General features: G+C 55.2%; 2 protein-coding genes across 9 annotated transcripts; one reads left to right on the plus strand and one right to left on the minus strand.

Annotated features, from left to right (window-relative positions):
* The first annotated feature begins 339 nt into the window (after positions 1–339).
* Positions 340–7829, plus strand: Sprn (shadow of prion protein). Of its 2 annotated transcripts, none has more exons than XM_021723418.3 (2): positions 340–721; positions 1717–7829. In XM_021723418.3, exon 2 carries the CDS (start codon positions 1725–1727, stop codon positions 2205–2207), a length of 483 nt encoding a protein of 160 aa, XP_021579093.1. In that variant the 5' UTR covers positions 340–721; positions 1717–1724; the 3' UTR covers positions 2208–7829. The 2 variants fall into 2 exon arrangements, with proteins under 2 accessions (XP_021579093.1, XP_040128734.1); XM_040272800.2 differs by lacking the exon at positions 340–721 and adding an exon at positions 1236–1331.
* Positions 4810–16878, minus strand: Mtg1 (mitochondrial ribosome associated GTPase 1). 7 transcript variants are annotated; one of them, XM_078023710.1, is made up of 12 exons: positions 16410–16878; positions 15447–15529; positions 14502–14568; positions 12684–12786; positions 11258–11338; positions 10794–10850; positions 10485–10575; positions 8769–8932; positions 8368–8464; positions 7917–7998; positions 5574–5686; positions 4810–5219 (listed from the first exon to the last, which is right to left on the minus strand). In XM_078023710.1, the coding sequence occupies exons 3-12, from the start codon at positions 14555–14557 to the stop codon at positions 5029–5031; spliced, it is 1035 nt and encodes a 344-aa protein (XP_077879836.1). In that variant the 5' UTR covers positions 14558–14568; positions 15447–15529; positions 16410–16878; the 3' UTR covers positions 4810–5028. The 7 variants fall into 7 exon arrangements, with proteins under 7 accessions (XP_077879836.1, XP_077879818.1, XP_077879825.1 ...); XM_078023692.1 differs by lacking the exons at positions 15447–15529; positions 16410–16878 and adding an exon at positions 14824–15089; XM_078023699.1 differs by lacking the exons at positions 15447–15529; positions 16410–16878 and adding an exon at positions 14824–15080 and having other exon boundaries at positions 8871–8932.
* Between the last annotated feature and the right edge of the window lie 30 nt (positions 16879–16908).

The following is a 16908-nucleotide window of genomic DNA, read 5'->3' on the forward strand; positions in this document are numbered from 1 at the left end:
GATACTCCCGGTGGAGCACAGGGTACCTGGCAGCATTTTCAGTGGCACTGCAAGAACAACAGGATGACCATGAGTCCCAAATTATGGTCAGGGGCACATCCCAGTGCCCATGAGCAAGTCTCACAGACCTGGGAAGGGAGCCTGTTGCTGGTAGGACTCAGAAAGTTGGGACCCTGGGCAGGCATCCCCTCCTCTCCTCCTGGCACATTTTTGTGGCCCCTGTGGCTGGGATGTCCTCTCAGGTGGGGATAATAATGTGGCAGACGGGAAGGAGGAGCGTGGATGGGCTGGGGAGAAGCCCTGGGGAACGGGCATGGACGAAGTGGGCAGGTGGGGAGGGCACGGAGGGAGGGGGCTGCTGTGTTCCCTGGGTAAGACGCCATCAGAGACGCGGGGGTGATGGGCACAAGAGGGTCTTTTGTGGGCAAGTGAGGCGCTGGGGAGGGAGGCGGGGAGGAGAAGGAAGGAGGAGGGGGCGCGGCGACCATGGGGGCCGGACCACAAGAGGGGCTGCGCCCTCCTCCGAGCCTGCCTTCTCTCCTCCCTTCCCCTGCGGTCTCCCGGGGCTGAGCCGCCGCCGCCGCCGCCCTCAGTCCTCGCGGAGGCCTCGGCAGCATCCAGCCGCGCGGGGTGGCCGAAGGTCTTCGCCCCCGCCCGCCTTCCCACCCGGCGGCGGCCCGGAGCGGCATCTGGGCAGAAGTTCCGACCCCGGCCCGCAGCGGTAAGCCCGAGGGGGGATGCGGGAGCGGACCGCAGAGGCTGGAGTGGGGGCGACTGCGCGGCCCCGGAGGGATGGAAACGCCGCCCAGACCCTCGCGCAGAGCCGGGTGGGCCCGTCCCTGTCCGGTTCCCCTCCCCCACCGCTGGGCCTCGGCTGGAAGGGCGGGGCGCGGGGCGGGGACAGGGAGGGAGATTCCTGGGGTCCGCGGAGTCCGAGCGGCGTTACCAACCCCGCACCCATTTCTCCGCGGCCACTGGCCCTCAGGCTCCGGAGATCCGAGATGGGGGATGCCAGGTCGGTCACATGCCAGTTCTTTCTCTAGATGCTGATCTGTGTTTGGCATCCTTCAGTCACGACCCCCTCCAACACCCCCAACATGGCTGCGCAAGGCCGGGGATATGAAGCCCCTACCGCTAGGCCTGAGCGCCCCCACCACAGGCGCTCAGCACCCCCCAATTCTGCGCCCCATCCTACCCCAGGCACCTAACAGTCCTGCCGTGTGAATCCCTCCCAGCCCACCCCATACCCTTCCCGGTTGGTGAACAGGACCCCAAGCCCGACCCCAGGCCTGAACACACACACACAGCCCAGTCCAGCCTCACCACAAGTGGTAAGCTCCCAGATCTTCACAAAAGCAGCTCCATCTGTCCTCAGGCTCTGAGCCCCTGTTCCCAGATCCTGAACCCTATCCTGCCCGGACTTGAGCCACTTCACCACTGTCAGCAAGCCCTGAATCCCCTAACCCCATCCTGGTTCCTAGATCCAAACCTCTGTGGCCTCAGGCCCTGAACCCCCTCACCCAACAGACTGGTCCCCAGTCCTGACCTGTATCTCCTCAGACCCTGAGCCTCCCTAGTCTCCAAGCTCTCATGTTCCTGTATCCAGACCCCGAGCCCACTGGTCCCAGGCCCTAAGTTCCCTGTCACCTCATCTCTGCCCCATGCCCTTGTGCCCCTTCTTGCAGAAGCTGAAGTCCTTCTGCTTCCTTTCTGCAGTTTTGCCAATGAAGATGAACTGGACAGCTGCAACTTGCTGGGCTCTGCTACTGGCTGCAGCTTTCCTCTGCGACAGCGGTGCAGCCAAAGGTGGCCGTGGAGGAGCCCGGGGCAGCGCTCGCGGAGGCCTGCGCGGTGGAGCACGTGGGGCCTCAAGGGTGCGTGTGAGGCCTGCGCCCCGCTACAGCGGAGCCGGCTCAACTCTGCGCGTGGCAGCAGCAGGGGCTGCAGCAGGGGCTGCAGCAGGGGCAGCAGCAGGGGCAGCTGCCGGCTTGGCTGGGGGCCCAGGCTGGAGAAGGGCCACAGGGCCAAAGGAGGGTGGCCGGGAGGACGAGGAGGACTGGGCACCCGGCGGCAACGGGACAGGCAGGGGTGTGTACAGCTACTGGACCTGGACTTCTGGTGCAGAGTCCACCCACCACCTGTGCCTCTGCCTGCTGCTGGGTGGTGCCCTTGGAGCCCTGGGCACCCTGGGGCTGCTCCAGCCCTAGGCACAGCTGGGCTTGGGATCCATATCATGGCCCCCAGCCCAGCCTTCTCCATAGGCCCCTCAGGCTGTCCCAGAGGCCAACAGCATTTGAACACTTCTTCCCTCCACTGCCCACAGTCCTCAGGCCCTGGAGGACCCCACCCTCCACCTAAGACTGTCCCAGCCTCCCCATCTCCCCACCCTACCATGGAATCAGCAGCACCCCCAGCTCCAGGATTTCAGGGTCCCCTGTGGCTCCTGCTCAGGCCTGCAGGCTGGGAGGTGTCCAGACCAGGCTTTCAGGCCACTCCTGTTCTCTGGCCTTCCCTGGACAGAAGAGTGTAGACAGTGTTGACCAACCAGGCAGAGGCCACCTTCAGAAAGGTTCCACTCTGCCACTGAAGCCCTGAGGATCGAGGACCAAGGGCTTCCCACCAGAGCTGGAATGGACTTCCCACAGGAGCAGAATATCAGCGAGTGAGGAGCATTCAACTAGGCTGCAGTGAGAAACGTCAGGTGCTAACCACTTGCCTAGGGCAGGTCCTGAAGATTTCACAGCACAGTAATGTTTTGGGGAGGAAAGCCATCCATCCCAGAAGATGCCCACTGTGGTTCTCAGAGCTCCCAGCAGAACATGCCCTGGGAGGCCACGGCAGCATCCCTCTCTGCCTGGCAGACTTCCCACAAACCCCTCTGCCAGGTGATGGTCTCCACCTTAGAGCCAGTGGGCCCTAAGGATCATTTAACTCATCTTGAGACTCATTCTGGGGAAAAACCCACATTCAAGGGAATTCCATTTTCTTGTAATTTAAGTTCACATCCAGTGATCACTCCGGGGACAGCAGCTGCCAATCCCACTACAGAGTCCCCCTGTGCTGTAAGTGGTCCCTACACTTCTGGTGAGCAGCAGCACCTCCAACTGGGCAGTCCCTCCCTCAGAGCAGATGGACCAGGTGGAGGCAGAGGGTCCTCAGTAAGGTTGTGGCACAGTGGCCGAGGACAGACAGGAGAGACCATGGTTCATCAGACCCAGGGCCACCTGCAGGTCTTTGGAGGAAGGCTGACCAAAGCAGTGGGGCCAAGGCTCCAGCAGGTATAGTCAGACAAGAGCAAGCCTGGGCTCAGGACAGAAAGTTGAGCTCCTTACTCCACCAAGGGCTATCTAAACATGGACATCTTGAGGGCAGGGGTACCCAGAACAGCCTCAAGATGCTGGCAGTCCTTACAAGGATGGCCTCCAACTCCCAAACACCTCATGCACAGACTGGCCCCTTGTGTCTCCAGGGCCCACCAGCACAGTGCCATGAGCCCAGTTCTGGGGTTCCCAGCTCTGCCAAGATGTCTATCTCTAAGCACCTGAGGTCAGCTCCGAGGTGCTCTTGTGAGACCCTCACCCACAGACAATCTCTTTCCAGGACTTGCCCTCACCCTCGGGACCAAAAAGCCTTTGGGCTTAGCCAGAACAATGCTGAGACCAGCATCTCTCCATCCAGCACAAGGCTCTGGTTTGGGGATAGGTTTTAAGGCTACTGTCAAGACCTGGGCCAAGTAGTCACAGGACACTACTCCTTGCATCCTGTCATCCACACTGCCATTGCTCAGGGCACGGCCAGCCCCGATGCTCCTCCATACCTTCCAGACCAAGCTGGATGCCACCTAAGACCAGCAAGCCAAGTCCAAGCCCGCCGATCTCTCAAAAGCAGACGAGATCCCTCCATCATCCAGTTTGGTACAAGGAGACCCACCAAAGCCCTCTTGGCTTCTCAGATGCCTCCCTGACAGGCTGCACTGGACCAGACCCTGGCACACCATAGCGCATGAGTGTCAAAAGGTTCCAGAGGCAACGAAAACATTTTTCAATGCTTGCTTCACACCAGCCTCACCTCAAGTGTGTTTAGCTTTTCGCACAGCCAAGGGCCCTTGAATACCTCCTCAGCAAGACACAGACAATGCTAAGAAGGCACCCTCAGAATGGGTCAATCATGTGGCAATTGCAGTGGGAGGCACCACTGGAAGACCAGCCCCTGGGAGCAGCTGCCCACAGCATGGAGAGAGTCGGCTGAGCATCAGAGACTGGCAGATGCTCGGGCAGCTGTGGGAAAGCTAGGCACCACCAGACAATGAGGTCAGAGCTACTCACCAGGTCCAGGCTCGCCAGCACCTCCCGTCTGCGCTAACCCAACCACCCTGCCTTCTAGAATGCAGGCTGCTGACAGCAACATTCCCTACACAACACTGGGATGGGTCCTCGGCACCTCCTCTGGGCCCCCCTGAAGAAGAGGGCCACTGTCCCCTTGGCTAGGAGTTGGCCATCCATGACTCTCTGGCCTGTTGTACAGCTGAGCCATGGGCCTGTGGCCTCCTGAAAGCGGAGCACTGAGGGGGAGGAAATCCTTGGGTTCCACTACTCCGAACCTCCATCCATGTTTATGTATTCATTTAATATCAAAGTTAACCAAAATAAACCCCTGCACTGGGAATAAGACTCTTGGTCACTGTAGGGCCATAGGACATCGAGAGCCCCATTCCTGACCTGCCTGTTCCAGCTTGCACTGGTGAGAGGGACTTCAATATGTGGGCCCAAGGTAGCATGGGTGTGCAATGAAAGAGCCAGAAGAGAGAGATCTTTTCATCCAGAACTCTAAACATTACAGATTACAGCTTTAGCTCCTCAAGACAGCATTAGCCTCTCCCTAGAGACACTAAACAGGAACCGCCTCACCAGGCCAGTCACGCAGGCCTGCTCCATAGGGCTGGCCAGGCCACCGTGAGTGGGAAAGTGGGGCCCTGAATCAAAGGGACCAGCGTGGTTGCTTCTGGAAAAAAGTGGGAAGTCGTAAGCCTCAAACGCTCTGTCCACTTGAGGTCCGGGAAGCCATCTGCCACGCAGTAGGCGCCGAGTCTGTGTCGGCAGGGGGGCCGTCCTGCAGAACATCACGGTCCAGCATCACCGGGCCAATCAGCCCACTGCGGAAGGTCCGGAGGAAGTCCTGGGCTGCCGCAGAGTAGTTGGGCTGGACGACGTTCACATCCCCTAGAGACAGTGGGTCTGATGAGAAAGGGTCCTCCAAGAGGGATGGCCCAGCCCCAAGACAGTCACATTGGGCATCAGTGAGTAAAGCTCAGGCCAGGCCTGTTCATAGACAAGAGCATAATGTCCGCTCAGCACCACCCAAGGACAGGGGACAGGGCCAGTCCCACACTCTGGAGCCTGGACTACGAGCTCCTTTCTCTCTAGATACTTCAATAGCTCCTCTGCCCAATCCCCAACCCCAGGTCAGCACCACCACCCATGCAAGTTCCAACCCCCACGTCTCCCTCCTCCTGCCCTCCTCTAGGGACAGCCAGGGAACACACAGACCGAGTGGCACAGCACAGCCGCACTCACCGGTGCCTGTAAGCACTTTCACCTTCCGGGTCTTCCGCAGCCGCATGGCCACTCTCTTCAGCACATGCTCAATGTCGTCAGAGGCGCCGTCCAGGCCATAGTGCTGCACGTACCTACGCACAGGCCACATCAGACCTTGGGGCCTGCTGACCACAGCCCAGAGCAGCCGGTGGCCAGGCTCCTGAGCATCCCAGGACGAGGCTCAAGAATTCCTTCAGGAAAGAAAGATCCATGGCCCAACAAGGTGAGATCCAAAGTCTGGTACCTAATAACACTGACCAGCCTGCAAAGCAAGTCAGATCCCAAAGGAGAGAAAACTGAAGTGGACCCAGAAGTGGCAGGTATCAGAATGTACAGACTCACATTCACGTGCCATGTGGTTACAAGAGCTGAGGAACAGATGATGAGAGAAGGCAGGATCTGAGCTTCGAGGGTCCTGAGAAGCAATGAGATAGGACGAACAGCAGACCAGACACCACAGAAGACAGTGACCAAAACCCAGCGAGGACCCAGACAGGACCAGCACCTCAGAGCAAGCAGCACACAGGCCAAGTGCCCAGCAGCTGGCACCCAAGCCCTGGTGAGCAGGAAGAAGGCAAAAGAAACACCGAAGAAATAACACCGGAAATTAGCCAAGTGTAACAAACACATGAAGTCACAGACCGGAAACCAACACACCAAAGCACAGAAACACGAAGAAGAGCACAGCAGGGCCCACACACTGCTCAAGGAGTGACCAGGAGAAGTCACTCAAAGCAGCCAGAGGAATATGAAGACAAAGAACAGGAGGGCAGGAAAACCAGCACGAGGCTGGGCCACCCTTCCCACCAAAAATCTGCCCACAGGGAAAGCATCTCCCTGTGAGGTGAAAGGAGACAGACCACAGGAGCTAAAAGGACACACCTCAGCAGAACCCTGCCCTGAGAGAGGGGCCAGGCAGACCTGCCCCACAGAGGGAGGGGCCAGGCAGACCTGCCCCACAGTAAAGATTGAGGAAAGTCCTTCACACACAGTGAAAGACCAGATGAACTCAAGAAACAAGCAGCACCTTGAACAGCAATGTGCTAGGCAAGCATATAACGTGCTCTTCTTACCGTCTGAGTCTCCTTAAAAGATGACTGTTTATGCAAACAGAAGAGAAGGAGAGTGTGTGCAGGACTTATCCAACATGCAATGGTGGAATGTGTGATGACAGTGGCAAGCTCATCACATGAGGCAAAGGGCCTGCCTGAGTGCTGCAGGTGACTCTTGTGACTCCTCAGACTCCTGCACACCTGAAGCACAAGACCACAGGCACCAGACTAACAAAGAGATGGAGCTGGATGTCAAGAGGCAGAAAAGGGAGAGAAGACACAAAACTCATGGGACAACTAGAAAACCAACAGCATAACACATTCAAACCATCAACGATGACACAAAACATAAATAGTCTAAATATCTAATAGGAAAGGTAGAGACCGCCACATTGGATAAAAACAAGGCCAAACTCTACACAGCCTATAAGAAATGCACTTTTACTATAAAGACAAATGCACAAAGTAGAATGGTGGGCAAGGATATACCATCATAATACCAATCAAAAGAACCTAGCATTCTGTGCTGTGGACAAGGGGCCCAGAACAGAGAGCTCTCTGAAGATGAAGAAGCACTTCACAACACCCTGCACACTACTGCACCTACAACAGAGCCTCAAAATGCACAATGCCAGTGCAAGAGGACTCCCAGGGAAGCAGACTGGTGTGTGAGGGGTGAAGACTTCAATGCCCTTCTCAACAATCAGCAGTACAGATGGAAGGAAAATCAGCAAAGTATAAATGAAGAAACAACAAAGACTGAAATCAGTGAAGTAAAAAACAGAAAGATAACAGGGAACGTCAATGAAACCAAAAGCTGACTCTCTGGAGATTAAATAAAAGTAAATCTCTGGCCAAGATCTGCAAACAACATGGTGTCCACCCACAGGTGACTGGATAAACGTACTACAATGTCTGAACACTGAGCACCACTTAGCAGATCACACAAAGATAAATTTCAAACAAGCCAATTGAAAGAAAGGCATCTTTTGTTTGTGCAAAATTCTAGTGACATATCTAGTGACAGACAGCAGAGGGCTGCCTGGGCACAGAGGGCAGGAAGGGAAGACTACAAAGCACAATGGGCAATGGGAGTGACGTTTTCTTGATTATCGGATGGTCTCAGGTGCATTCATGTCAGACTTACCCAATTTTTAACAATGTGCAGATTATCACGACTACAGTATCTGTGTGCTGTGTCTAGAGCCGCACCTGGCCAGGACAAGCAAGCAGGGGCTGCCCACCCTGCCCTGCCCTCACTGCCACTCACCCAAACAGCTGGTGTCGGTTAAGAGTGTAGAGGAGGTAGTCGGCCATGGTCTCCTCCCCGACCAGGTGGTCCAGCACAGTTCCTGGAAGATGGCAGCAAAGGTGAGCACATCCAACAGCTGGCATCTGTGTCCCCAACAAGCTTGTGCCCCTCCCAGTCTCAGCTGCTACAGAGACTCTCCACAGAACATAGCTGTCATCCTGACCTTCCTCCCACTGGGCTAAGCCTTTGCTATAAGGTCTGACTGCCCACATCTGTCAAAGGGGAGAGTGAAAGTCACTCTCACTGGGCAGGGTCAGATAGCAACCAGCAGGCTTTGCCGTGAGCTAAGCTTTGAGAAGCATCTAGTAGCAGCCAGGGCAAAAGTGGAACAACTACTCCTGCTGAAGGTCTGTGACAAGGTCAGCGTTGGGCACTCGAGGTGGGAGGGAGGGCACCAGGCTCAGCTCACCACACAGGGCCAGCTTCAGGCCCGTCTCCACACTTCCAATCCGAGGAGCTAGCACCCCAGGGGTGTCCATCAGGAATATCAGAGGCCGTTCACACACCTATGTAGACAGAGTTCACAGTAAGGCCCCACAGCAGCCTCCTGATGGGCTGGCCCCACACACTAGGCCTCAGAGGCTCCATGGGAGGGCCCAGGAGCAAACCCATCCCCAAAGGATCATCATTTTCACCAAGCACAGGGTGGCCAGAGGTTTTAATTCACCCGATTTGGAGAATAAATAAGAGCACTAGGTCGCATGGAGAACAAAAGGGAACGTGTGGAGAGTGGGCTCTGCTCTTTCCTGATAGTGGGGTGCCCTGGCGGCTGGGCAACAGGACAGGGCAGTGCCTGGCACAGGTGAGTACCCGGTGGAGATGCAGTGGAGTGTGGGAAAGGACGGTCATGGGCAGGACAAGGTTGCTCAGCAGCACCAGGCAAGCACCTGTGCCTGGCCACAGAGGACCCACCTGGACTCTGGACATCACAGCTCTGGTGATCCCAGGCTCACCACCCACCCTGGCAGCTTTTCCTGTAAGACAGAAGGGGGCTCTTGTGTGTTCAAGACACACAACTACAGAACACACGGTCAGACACACGTGTAACTAACCCATCTGACAAGCAGAATGAAAACCCCAAAGGCCAAACGACCTTCCCAGGGCTATGATTACCCACATTTAGCCCCAACAGCTCACGCAGGGGCTCTTTTTAAAAGCCAGATGCAGGGGCCACAAGGCTTGACAAGTGCCCAGGACTCATTCCCCAGAGCTGGGAAGGCCCACAACAGCAAGACCTGAGCTGTCCCTCATCATGCCCCACCCTCCTGGACTTGCCCACCTTCCAACAGCCCACAGCAGGCCTGACCAGCCTGCCCAGACTCGGAATACCAAGGCCACTGCACAGGTCCTAGCTGAGGGCACGTCCCAAGGACTGCTCTACCCACTGCCAAACCAACTCAGGAGTAAAAGGAGCAAGAATCCAAATAAGCGGAGACACAGCAGAGGACACGGAGCCCCAGGAAGAAAGAGTTCTGACAGGAGCTCCAACACAGTGCACACGGGCACTGCACTGCTGATCGCATGAGCCAGTCAGAGGAGGGCTGCACTGACACAGACCAGGGCTGCGGGGGTGGGGGGACCAGGAGCTGTCTTGCTGTAAGTCTGGGGACAGTGAGGATAGCTGAATAGCACTAGGAACACACTTAATGCCACTGACCACAAAAGGACAGAGGAAAATACACAGATGACTGGCCAGGCATGGTGGCACAGGCCTGTCATCCCAGCAACTCAAGAGGCTAAGGCAGGAAGGTTGTAAATTCAAGGCCAGTCTCTGTAACTTAGCAAGGCCCTAAGCAACGTAGCAAGGCCCTGTCTTAAAACAAAAAATTTAAAAAAGGCTGAGGGCTGGGATATAGCTCAGTTGATAGAGTGCTTGCCTCACACGCATAAAGCCCTGAGTTCAATCCCCAGCACCAAAAAAAAAAAAAAAAGAATAAAGATGTGGCTCAGTGGTAAAGTGCCCCAGTGCACCCCCCAAAACAAACAAACAACAAACACACAGATCACCAGGTAACTAAGACCCTCCATTAATGCCCAACATTACCTCTGGAATAATGGTTCAGCATGGCTTAAAGCTCTCAGATTTTATACTGTGATTAGATTTGTTAATAAACACTGTAATATCACATGAACAACAAGATCAATACAGTTAGATCCAGCGTGAAATTTTAAAATGGTCCGTCAAGGCACTGGAATGAGCGCAGCAGGCCATATTTTTATCAAACAAGAGGATGAGCAGGAGACCAGTGCTGAGGGCTCAGGTTTCCAAGCTAAGTCCAGGAAACCTGGGATGAGAACACCCCCCACACCTTCTACCTACAGCAAGTGGAATTATCTGCACCAAGGGGTTTAACAAATGAAAAACCAAAACCACTGAGTTTAGAAAACCATCCCACATGAAAGCCATTAGAAAACAAATCCAGTGCAACAAACAGCTGTCCCCACACTGCCCTCTCCGTTGCTGTCCTGGCGGAAGAGCCCACGGATGCAGAAGGGCCAATTCAGCAGCAGGGGGCACAGGCTCACCTGTCCTGAGGTGCTGTCTCCTCAGGGAGTTGATGAGGGAGGACTTGCCCACGTTGGGAACGCCAACCACCAGGATGCAGTAGTCCAGGTTCTACAGGGGCAGGGAAGACCCTCAGCCCCATCCTGCCCAGGCCGTGGACTCTCAGCCCAGGAAGGAGGTCAGGCAGAGACCTACCACCTGATGGGCCACCCAGCCCTGCTGGCTGAAGAGACCCAGGGGAAAAGCCAAGCCTCCTGCTAGGGCACTCCCCGTCCTCTCACAGGCAGGAAAGGGCTGCCCACTACCAGCTCTGGGCCCCACTCACCAACCTCTGACCGGTGGTAGCGGTAGCTGCTCCCAACCAGTTCTATGACCTTTGGGATTATCTGAAACAAAAAGCCATTCATTTCAGCCTGACATCCCCTAATGCACCCCCCCACCCCCACCCCCCCGCAGCCACCTCCACACACCAGCATCAGGGACCCTCTCCCTGCCACTCTTCAGGAGACACGGGCCTCACACACGGACTCCAGCAGCTGACAGGGAGGCCTGACCTGCCTGAATTTCTGAAGGTAGTACTCTCAAGTGCCCAGATCACAGACCCAGAAGCAGACTGTCCCCACCCCTACACTAGGGAGGAGTAGGTGGCCCCCCAGGGGCTTCTAGGACAGCTATACTCTGGCTGACTGCCCACATCCCTGGAAAGCAGAAGCCAACCCCAGGATCTTCCCCAAAACTGCTTCTTATAAAATAATGTGACAAAGCAGAAACGTGTGAGCAGAAAAAGGCCTACCTGCTTGATGTTCTCATCCTTTATGCAGTTTGTAAAAATGACATGTTTTAGGCCTTCTCCTGCTAAGTGCTGCTGAATTTTCTGAAAGAGATATTGCCATTTACATATTAAATGCAAATATGGGTGGCACAATCAAACTCCAGGACTGAGCTCCAAGGAACAGTTGGCCAGGAGCACCGTTGCTCAGAGCCACTTCAGCTCTGCAGGCCACTGGGGTGTGCCAGTCACCTAGGAAAATGAAGGCACTGCTGCTGCTGCAGCAAGGAAATTTCCATGCTACTAACAACTTTTTAAAAATTGCCTTGAATTTAAGACCGTGACACCACTTAGCAAAGGTCTCAACCACAGAGCAAGAAAAGCAGAAGCAGCACCTCCAATAACATTTCCAGCCTCCACATTTCCTGGTCACACAGAAAGTACCCTCCCACCTGTGCCCAGTTCGGCTTGGCTCCGGAGAAACCGGACCTCCCACACCTCCCCAAGCCCTTCCAGTTTCCAGATCACTGTGTGTGCTGAAGGCAGCCAACCACAGAAAACCTAGGGTCAGCTTGGTGAGTGTGGACACCTGGGGGTGCTGCAGCCATCAGACCTCCAGACTAGACTAGGGATGTCCAGAGCTGCAGGCATTGGCCTCATGCAGCTTCTCAAACTTAATTAGAACTAGGTAAGATGTGAAAGTCAGTTCCTCAGCTGCAGTGATCACTGTTGGCCAGAGGCCACCACGTGGGGCAAAGTAGACACAGCACTCATGGTTTCAGAAGGGCCTAAGGGAAGGCTCAGCTGTGGCGGCCTCCAGTGGCACACTGCCACCTCCTGGGGAAATGGTGTCCATTCTGAGCATTTGCAAGTAGACATCCAAGATCAGGATGCCAAGCACACTGTGCTGGGCAGCACTGGTCCCTGTGATGGCTGCAATGCCCCCAGACATCCATGCTCACCAGCCTGAACCCAGGTTTTCTGCTGCCAGCTGCCTTCTATACACCCTGTGATCTAGAGGGTAGAATGACTGGGGGTGGGGAAGGCAGGCCCAAAGTAGCTAACAGATTTCTCCAGAGCCAAGCAGAATGGGGACAGAAGGCCCAGGGGAAAAGGAAACATGGAGACTGGAAATATTACTGGAGGTGGTGCCTCTGCTTTTCTTGTTGTCAAGTCCTCCTGAAAAGCACAGATGTGGGCTGGGTTGTGGCTCAGCGGTAGAGCGCTCGCCTAGGACATGGGAGGCCCTGAGCTCAATCATCAGCACCACGTAAAAATAAATAAATAAAAGCAAGGTATTGTATCCAACTGGGAAAGAAAAAAAAAAAGCAGAGCTGTTTCTGAGGCAGAGCCCGCCTAGAGAGATAACACTGAGCCTGGCTGATGATTCTGAGTCTGTCCAGCAACATCTGTGTCATGCTCTGCAGGCATCTTTTGGAAAGGCCCTCACCCGCTGCTCTGTGAGGTCTGCCAAGTCCATCTTATTGAGGACCAGCAAGTGAGGCTTTAGTCCAAGGGTCTCCTGAAACAGAGGGTTGCGGCCTGAAAGTGGGATGTGGCAACATTAAGGCAAAATTTCCTCAAAGCTTTACCAGCCCATCAACCTACTTTACCTTATCTACCTCCTGTCAGTAAGAGCTGAAGGCAGAGGACAAAGCCCTATCTCAGATCAGGAGCCAGCCCAGTCCACTCTCCCACCCTAGCAGCTGCCAAGCCAACCCAGATTCTGCCCTTCAGGCTGAGGACAGGGTGTACCTCCTGCAGTAGCCAGGACAGGCAGTCAGCAGGGCAATGGCTTCACTCAGCTTCCCAAATGGGAAACCAGTTCAGAGGGAGGTTTTATAAGCAAGTTACTATTTAGCTGCCAAGACACCCATAGAATACCTCAAAGTACCACCCACCTATGGCCACCAAGGACTTGGGGGTCGATGCCACCCTACAGGAGGGTAGGCCTTCTCCCAGAGATCCCCAAGGAAGATGCTGCCTTCTCAGTACTGCCCTCAGCCAGGGACTCTGGGACTGAACGTGAGACTCACACAGGCAGGCAGCAGCTTCTTTCCTCACTGTGTAGAGACCCCTGGCTCTCCTAGTACCTGTCTCTCCCAGGGAGTGTAGCTCGGAGAGTCCAGAGGCCTCTGACATGCCCTAGTGAGGCTTCCACTCTAACCGCTACCTGCCACACAAAGGGACCCTTCCTCAGTGCTGACCAAGTCTCTGCTCATTCAGTCATCCACCAGCCTCCAGCACTCTCTCCCAGGATGTTACTATCCAATACAGGTTTCCTGCCATATCCTAGATAAAGTAGAATGTTCTAGAGATGAAAGGTGGAAAAAAGTCCTCTCATCACACACACTAAATAATGACTACGGGTTTTATTCATTTTTTAAATAATCAGACATAGGAACAGGAATGTAGCCCATTACAGCACTTGCCTAGCATGTGTGAGGCCCTGGGTTCAATCTCCAATACTGAAAAAAGGTTAAAGTTTAAAGAACAATCAGACATATAATTGCCAGTAAACACCTTTGACCAGCCTGTCAGTAAACTGATGCATATTTACAGCCCAATTCAAAAATTCCTGCTATTTTGTTACTCAAGTTCCAACCAGCCTTTGAGCCCTGAAAATGGTCATCCTCCACTTCTACTTCCGGAGACTCCAGGCAGTGGAGGTCAGGCACACATTTGCACCTGGCTATTCCTGGGTGGTCCACAGGGACAGGCCCATGGGGCTGGCATCCCCAGCTTTTCTGGGGTTACACAGGCAGGTTGGTGACAGCTGGCAAACACCACCACAGGAGAACCTCCACTCTTTTTTCAAAAGTGAGGAAACAGGTCTGAGCAGTACAAATTAACGAGCACCATCACCATGTCTTGTCAACGACTCACTCAGGTAAGAGGAAAGCCCGGGTTGGCAGGAACCTTTAATCTCAGCTTTCATATCCTACCTAGAAATTTCCATGCGGGGTACCCTGGAAAGCCTGAGCGGCCCACTGAGGCACCAACACCGCAGGTGTGGAGCTTCAGAACACATGTGGCCTGGACCTGGCAACACAGCATGATCTGAAAGGGGGCCTGGCAACCGCGTGTTTAAAAGCCTCCGGGTAATTCTAACATATAAAAGCGCTGATTTAAATGGCAGTAAGGACAAGTCAGGCCGCTGGCTGCTGCAGGACGGGACTAGGGCCAGGGCCGGGCAAAGGTGGGCGGAGACCAGTACTGCCCGGGGGCTGTCTCAGGCAGTCTGGCTCCTGACTGCGTGCGAAAGGATATCCGGGCGTCGTGGACCTCGACGACGCAGTCCACCAGTTTCAGGCTGCTCTGCATCTTCTTCAGCCCTGCAAAACACAAGAGCACTGAGGCGGGGCCGTGGGCTTTCAGAGGGGCAGTTTTAGAAGGCCTGTCGGGGAGGACACCCGAGTGAACGCCCTTGGTGGAGTCAGGTCCCCACAAGTCCCTGAGCCGGCCGCACAGGGCCAAACTGGGAGGACAACTGGAGACTCCGAGACGGGGCACAGAAGCGACAGCGCTGCCAGACCGCAGCGGGAAGCCCTGCGCCTGGAGCGGCCCGCTGCTCTCCCGCCGGACCTCACCCTTGGCCATGTGGCCCGGGAACCAGCGCGCCACGTCGCGGCCCTGCAGGGGAAAGCACTCGCGCCAGGCGGCCCCGGCGGCGCGCAGCGCGACCGCGGACAGCCGCATGGCATCGCGTCCCGGAAGCGCCCTCGGTGCACAGCCTCCGCGCGGCCCGCGACCCTGCCACAGCTGCGCTTCCGGCGCTCCAGGGCGCAGCCGCGCGGTGACGCATGCGCACACCACTGTCCTGGCCGAGAGGAAGCCGTACCGCGGGCCCCCTTGGCGGGGCGGGGCGGGGCGGGGCGGGGCGGGGCGGGGCGGGGCGGGGCGGGGCGGGGCGGGGCAGTTCTCGCTCAGGTTCTGGGTTTTGTGGGATTTTTCTTAAGCAATTAAGGCACGTATTAACCCTAGTTAGATTTAAGAAGATCCAGAGATTGGGATGCATCTCAGCGGTGAAGCTCTTGCCTGGCATGCTCAAGGCCCCGAGTTCTATCACCAGCACCGCAGAAAATAAAATTAAAAACTGAAAAACCCCAGTTGCCCCTTAAGCATATTCTGAGTATATATAGCAAAACTTCGTGTCAATGTTTGGCCCCTTCTTACAGACTTGCTTTAAAACGCTATCATACTTTCAACTTACCTTATACACTTAAACAGCTCCACTTCTTTTTCAATACTCCAAGTTTAGTGTAACAATGCTTCCAAACGCTGACTGCAACCTTGCTAAATGAAACCCATTAATACAATGAGACTTCAGTGCTCCTCGTGGCTGCAGGACAAGATGAGCCTGACCAGGCTGCCCCCATGTGAGCAGGCCAAACCACTCACCCCAAAAGGGCTACAAGAGCCTCCCTCCAATGGCATCATTGAAACAACGTCCTAAACACTACACATTCTCAGATTACCATGGTATGATGTTATGATGCTTAACCTCTAACACTGAGCTCCCAATGCTGCTCCTGGATTGGATCTGGGTCCCCACAGTACACAGCAGAGCCCTTCCCAATGAGGCATTCAGAGCCTCTCTTTCCTACAAAGAGAGGGCAGCCTGTGTCTGTGAAAACAGAAATGTTTCCTCAAGGCATGTGAACTGATGAAACTTCAAAATCAACAATGAAGATCTTTGCCCTCGAAGAAAGCTGCACTTTCATATCCTGGGACCATAAACTATAACAAAGCATTGTTGAATGTTTCCCACACCAGTCTGATTGGCAGGTGCCTCATGCAGCACAAGGCAGCAAGGACTCTACAAAGCACTGGATATATGGGGGGAGCCTGAGTAGTCTCTGGGCCATCTAGGGGTCACCGCACGCCCCGGAGGACTGATAAACCTAGACATGAAGTATGAGAAAGGAAGGGCCAGGCAGAGCTGGGCTGGGCTGCAGAGGTAAGGGCATGAGCCTGGCAGCTCTGGAGGGGTGTGGCCTTGAGACCTTCCTTCCAGATTCTGAAACCAAATGGGGATGGACAGACTGTCCTGAGGTACCTAGGCCAGGAGCTCCCCCACACAAGCCCTCCAGCAGCCCCCCAGCCTGTGGGGGTGGGGAGCAGACTCCTGATGTTCTTGTGCCTCCCTACAAAGTGCCCCCCCAGCTATACCCACCTGCCCTCTGGCCATAGTGCTCCAGGAGAAATGTCAAGAGCCCATGGAGCTCTGGTGCAGGATAGTTACTCAGTCTGAGCTTTCTGTCTCTTCTGCTGTGAAACAGGAGTAGCATGGCTTATCCCCCAGAGTTGCTATAAGGATGCAGTGAGACCAAATAGAAAGCACCCAGCAGATCCACGCCAGTACTGCCTAGCTCCCCAATACCCTCCCCATGCCTACTGCTGTGCTTGACCAACCTGCTCCCCCATCTTCCCCTCCTCCAGAAAACTTGGGACCTCCAGGTGAGGATGGGGTGCCTCATGCACCATCTATCTCTCCAGTTTCTCGCCCTTGCCCAGCCCATGTGCAGAGGGTGCCTGATGCAGCATCTTTGATGGGTAAGGTAGGGTGGCTCGCCAAGCACATTGTGGTCCCAGATTGCAGCAATGGGAACTTGGGGAGCACTTTAAGATGCCAGGGATCAGGGGCCAGGGGCAAGGGTACCCAGGGACAGAGT

Source organism: Ictidomys tridecemlineatus, chromosome 1 (assembly GCF_052094955.1).
Source record: "Ictidomys tridecemlineatus isolate mIctTri1 chromosome 1, mIctTri1.hap1, whole genome shotgun sequence".
In the NCBI taxonomy this organism is placed as follows: domain Eukaryota; kingdom Metazoa; phylum Chordata; class Mammalia; order Rodentia; family Sciuridae; genus Ictidomys; species Ictidomys tridecemlineatus.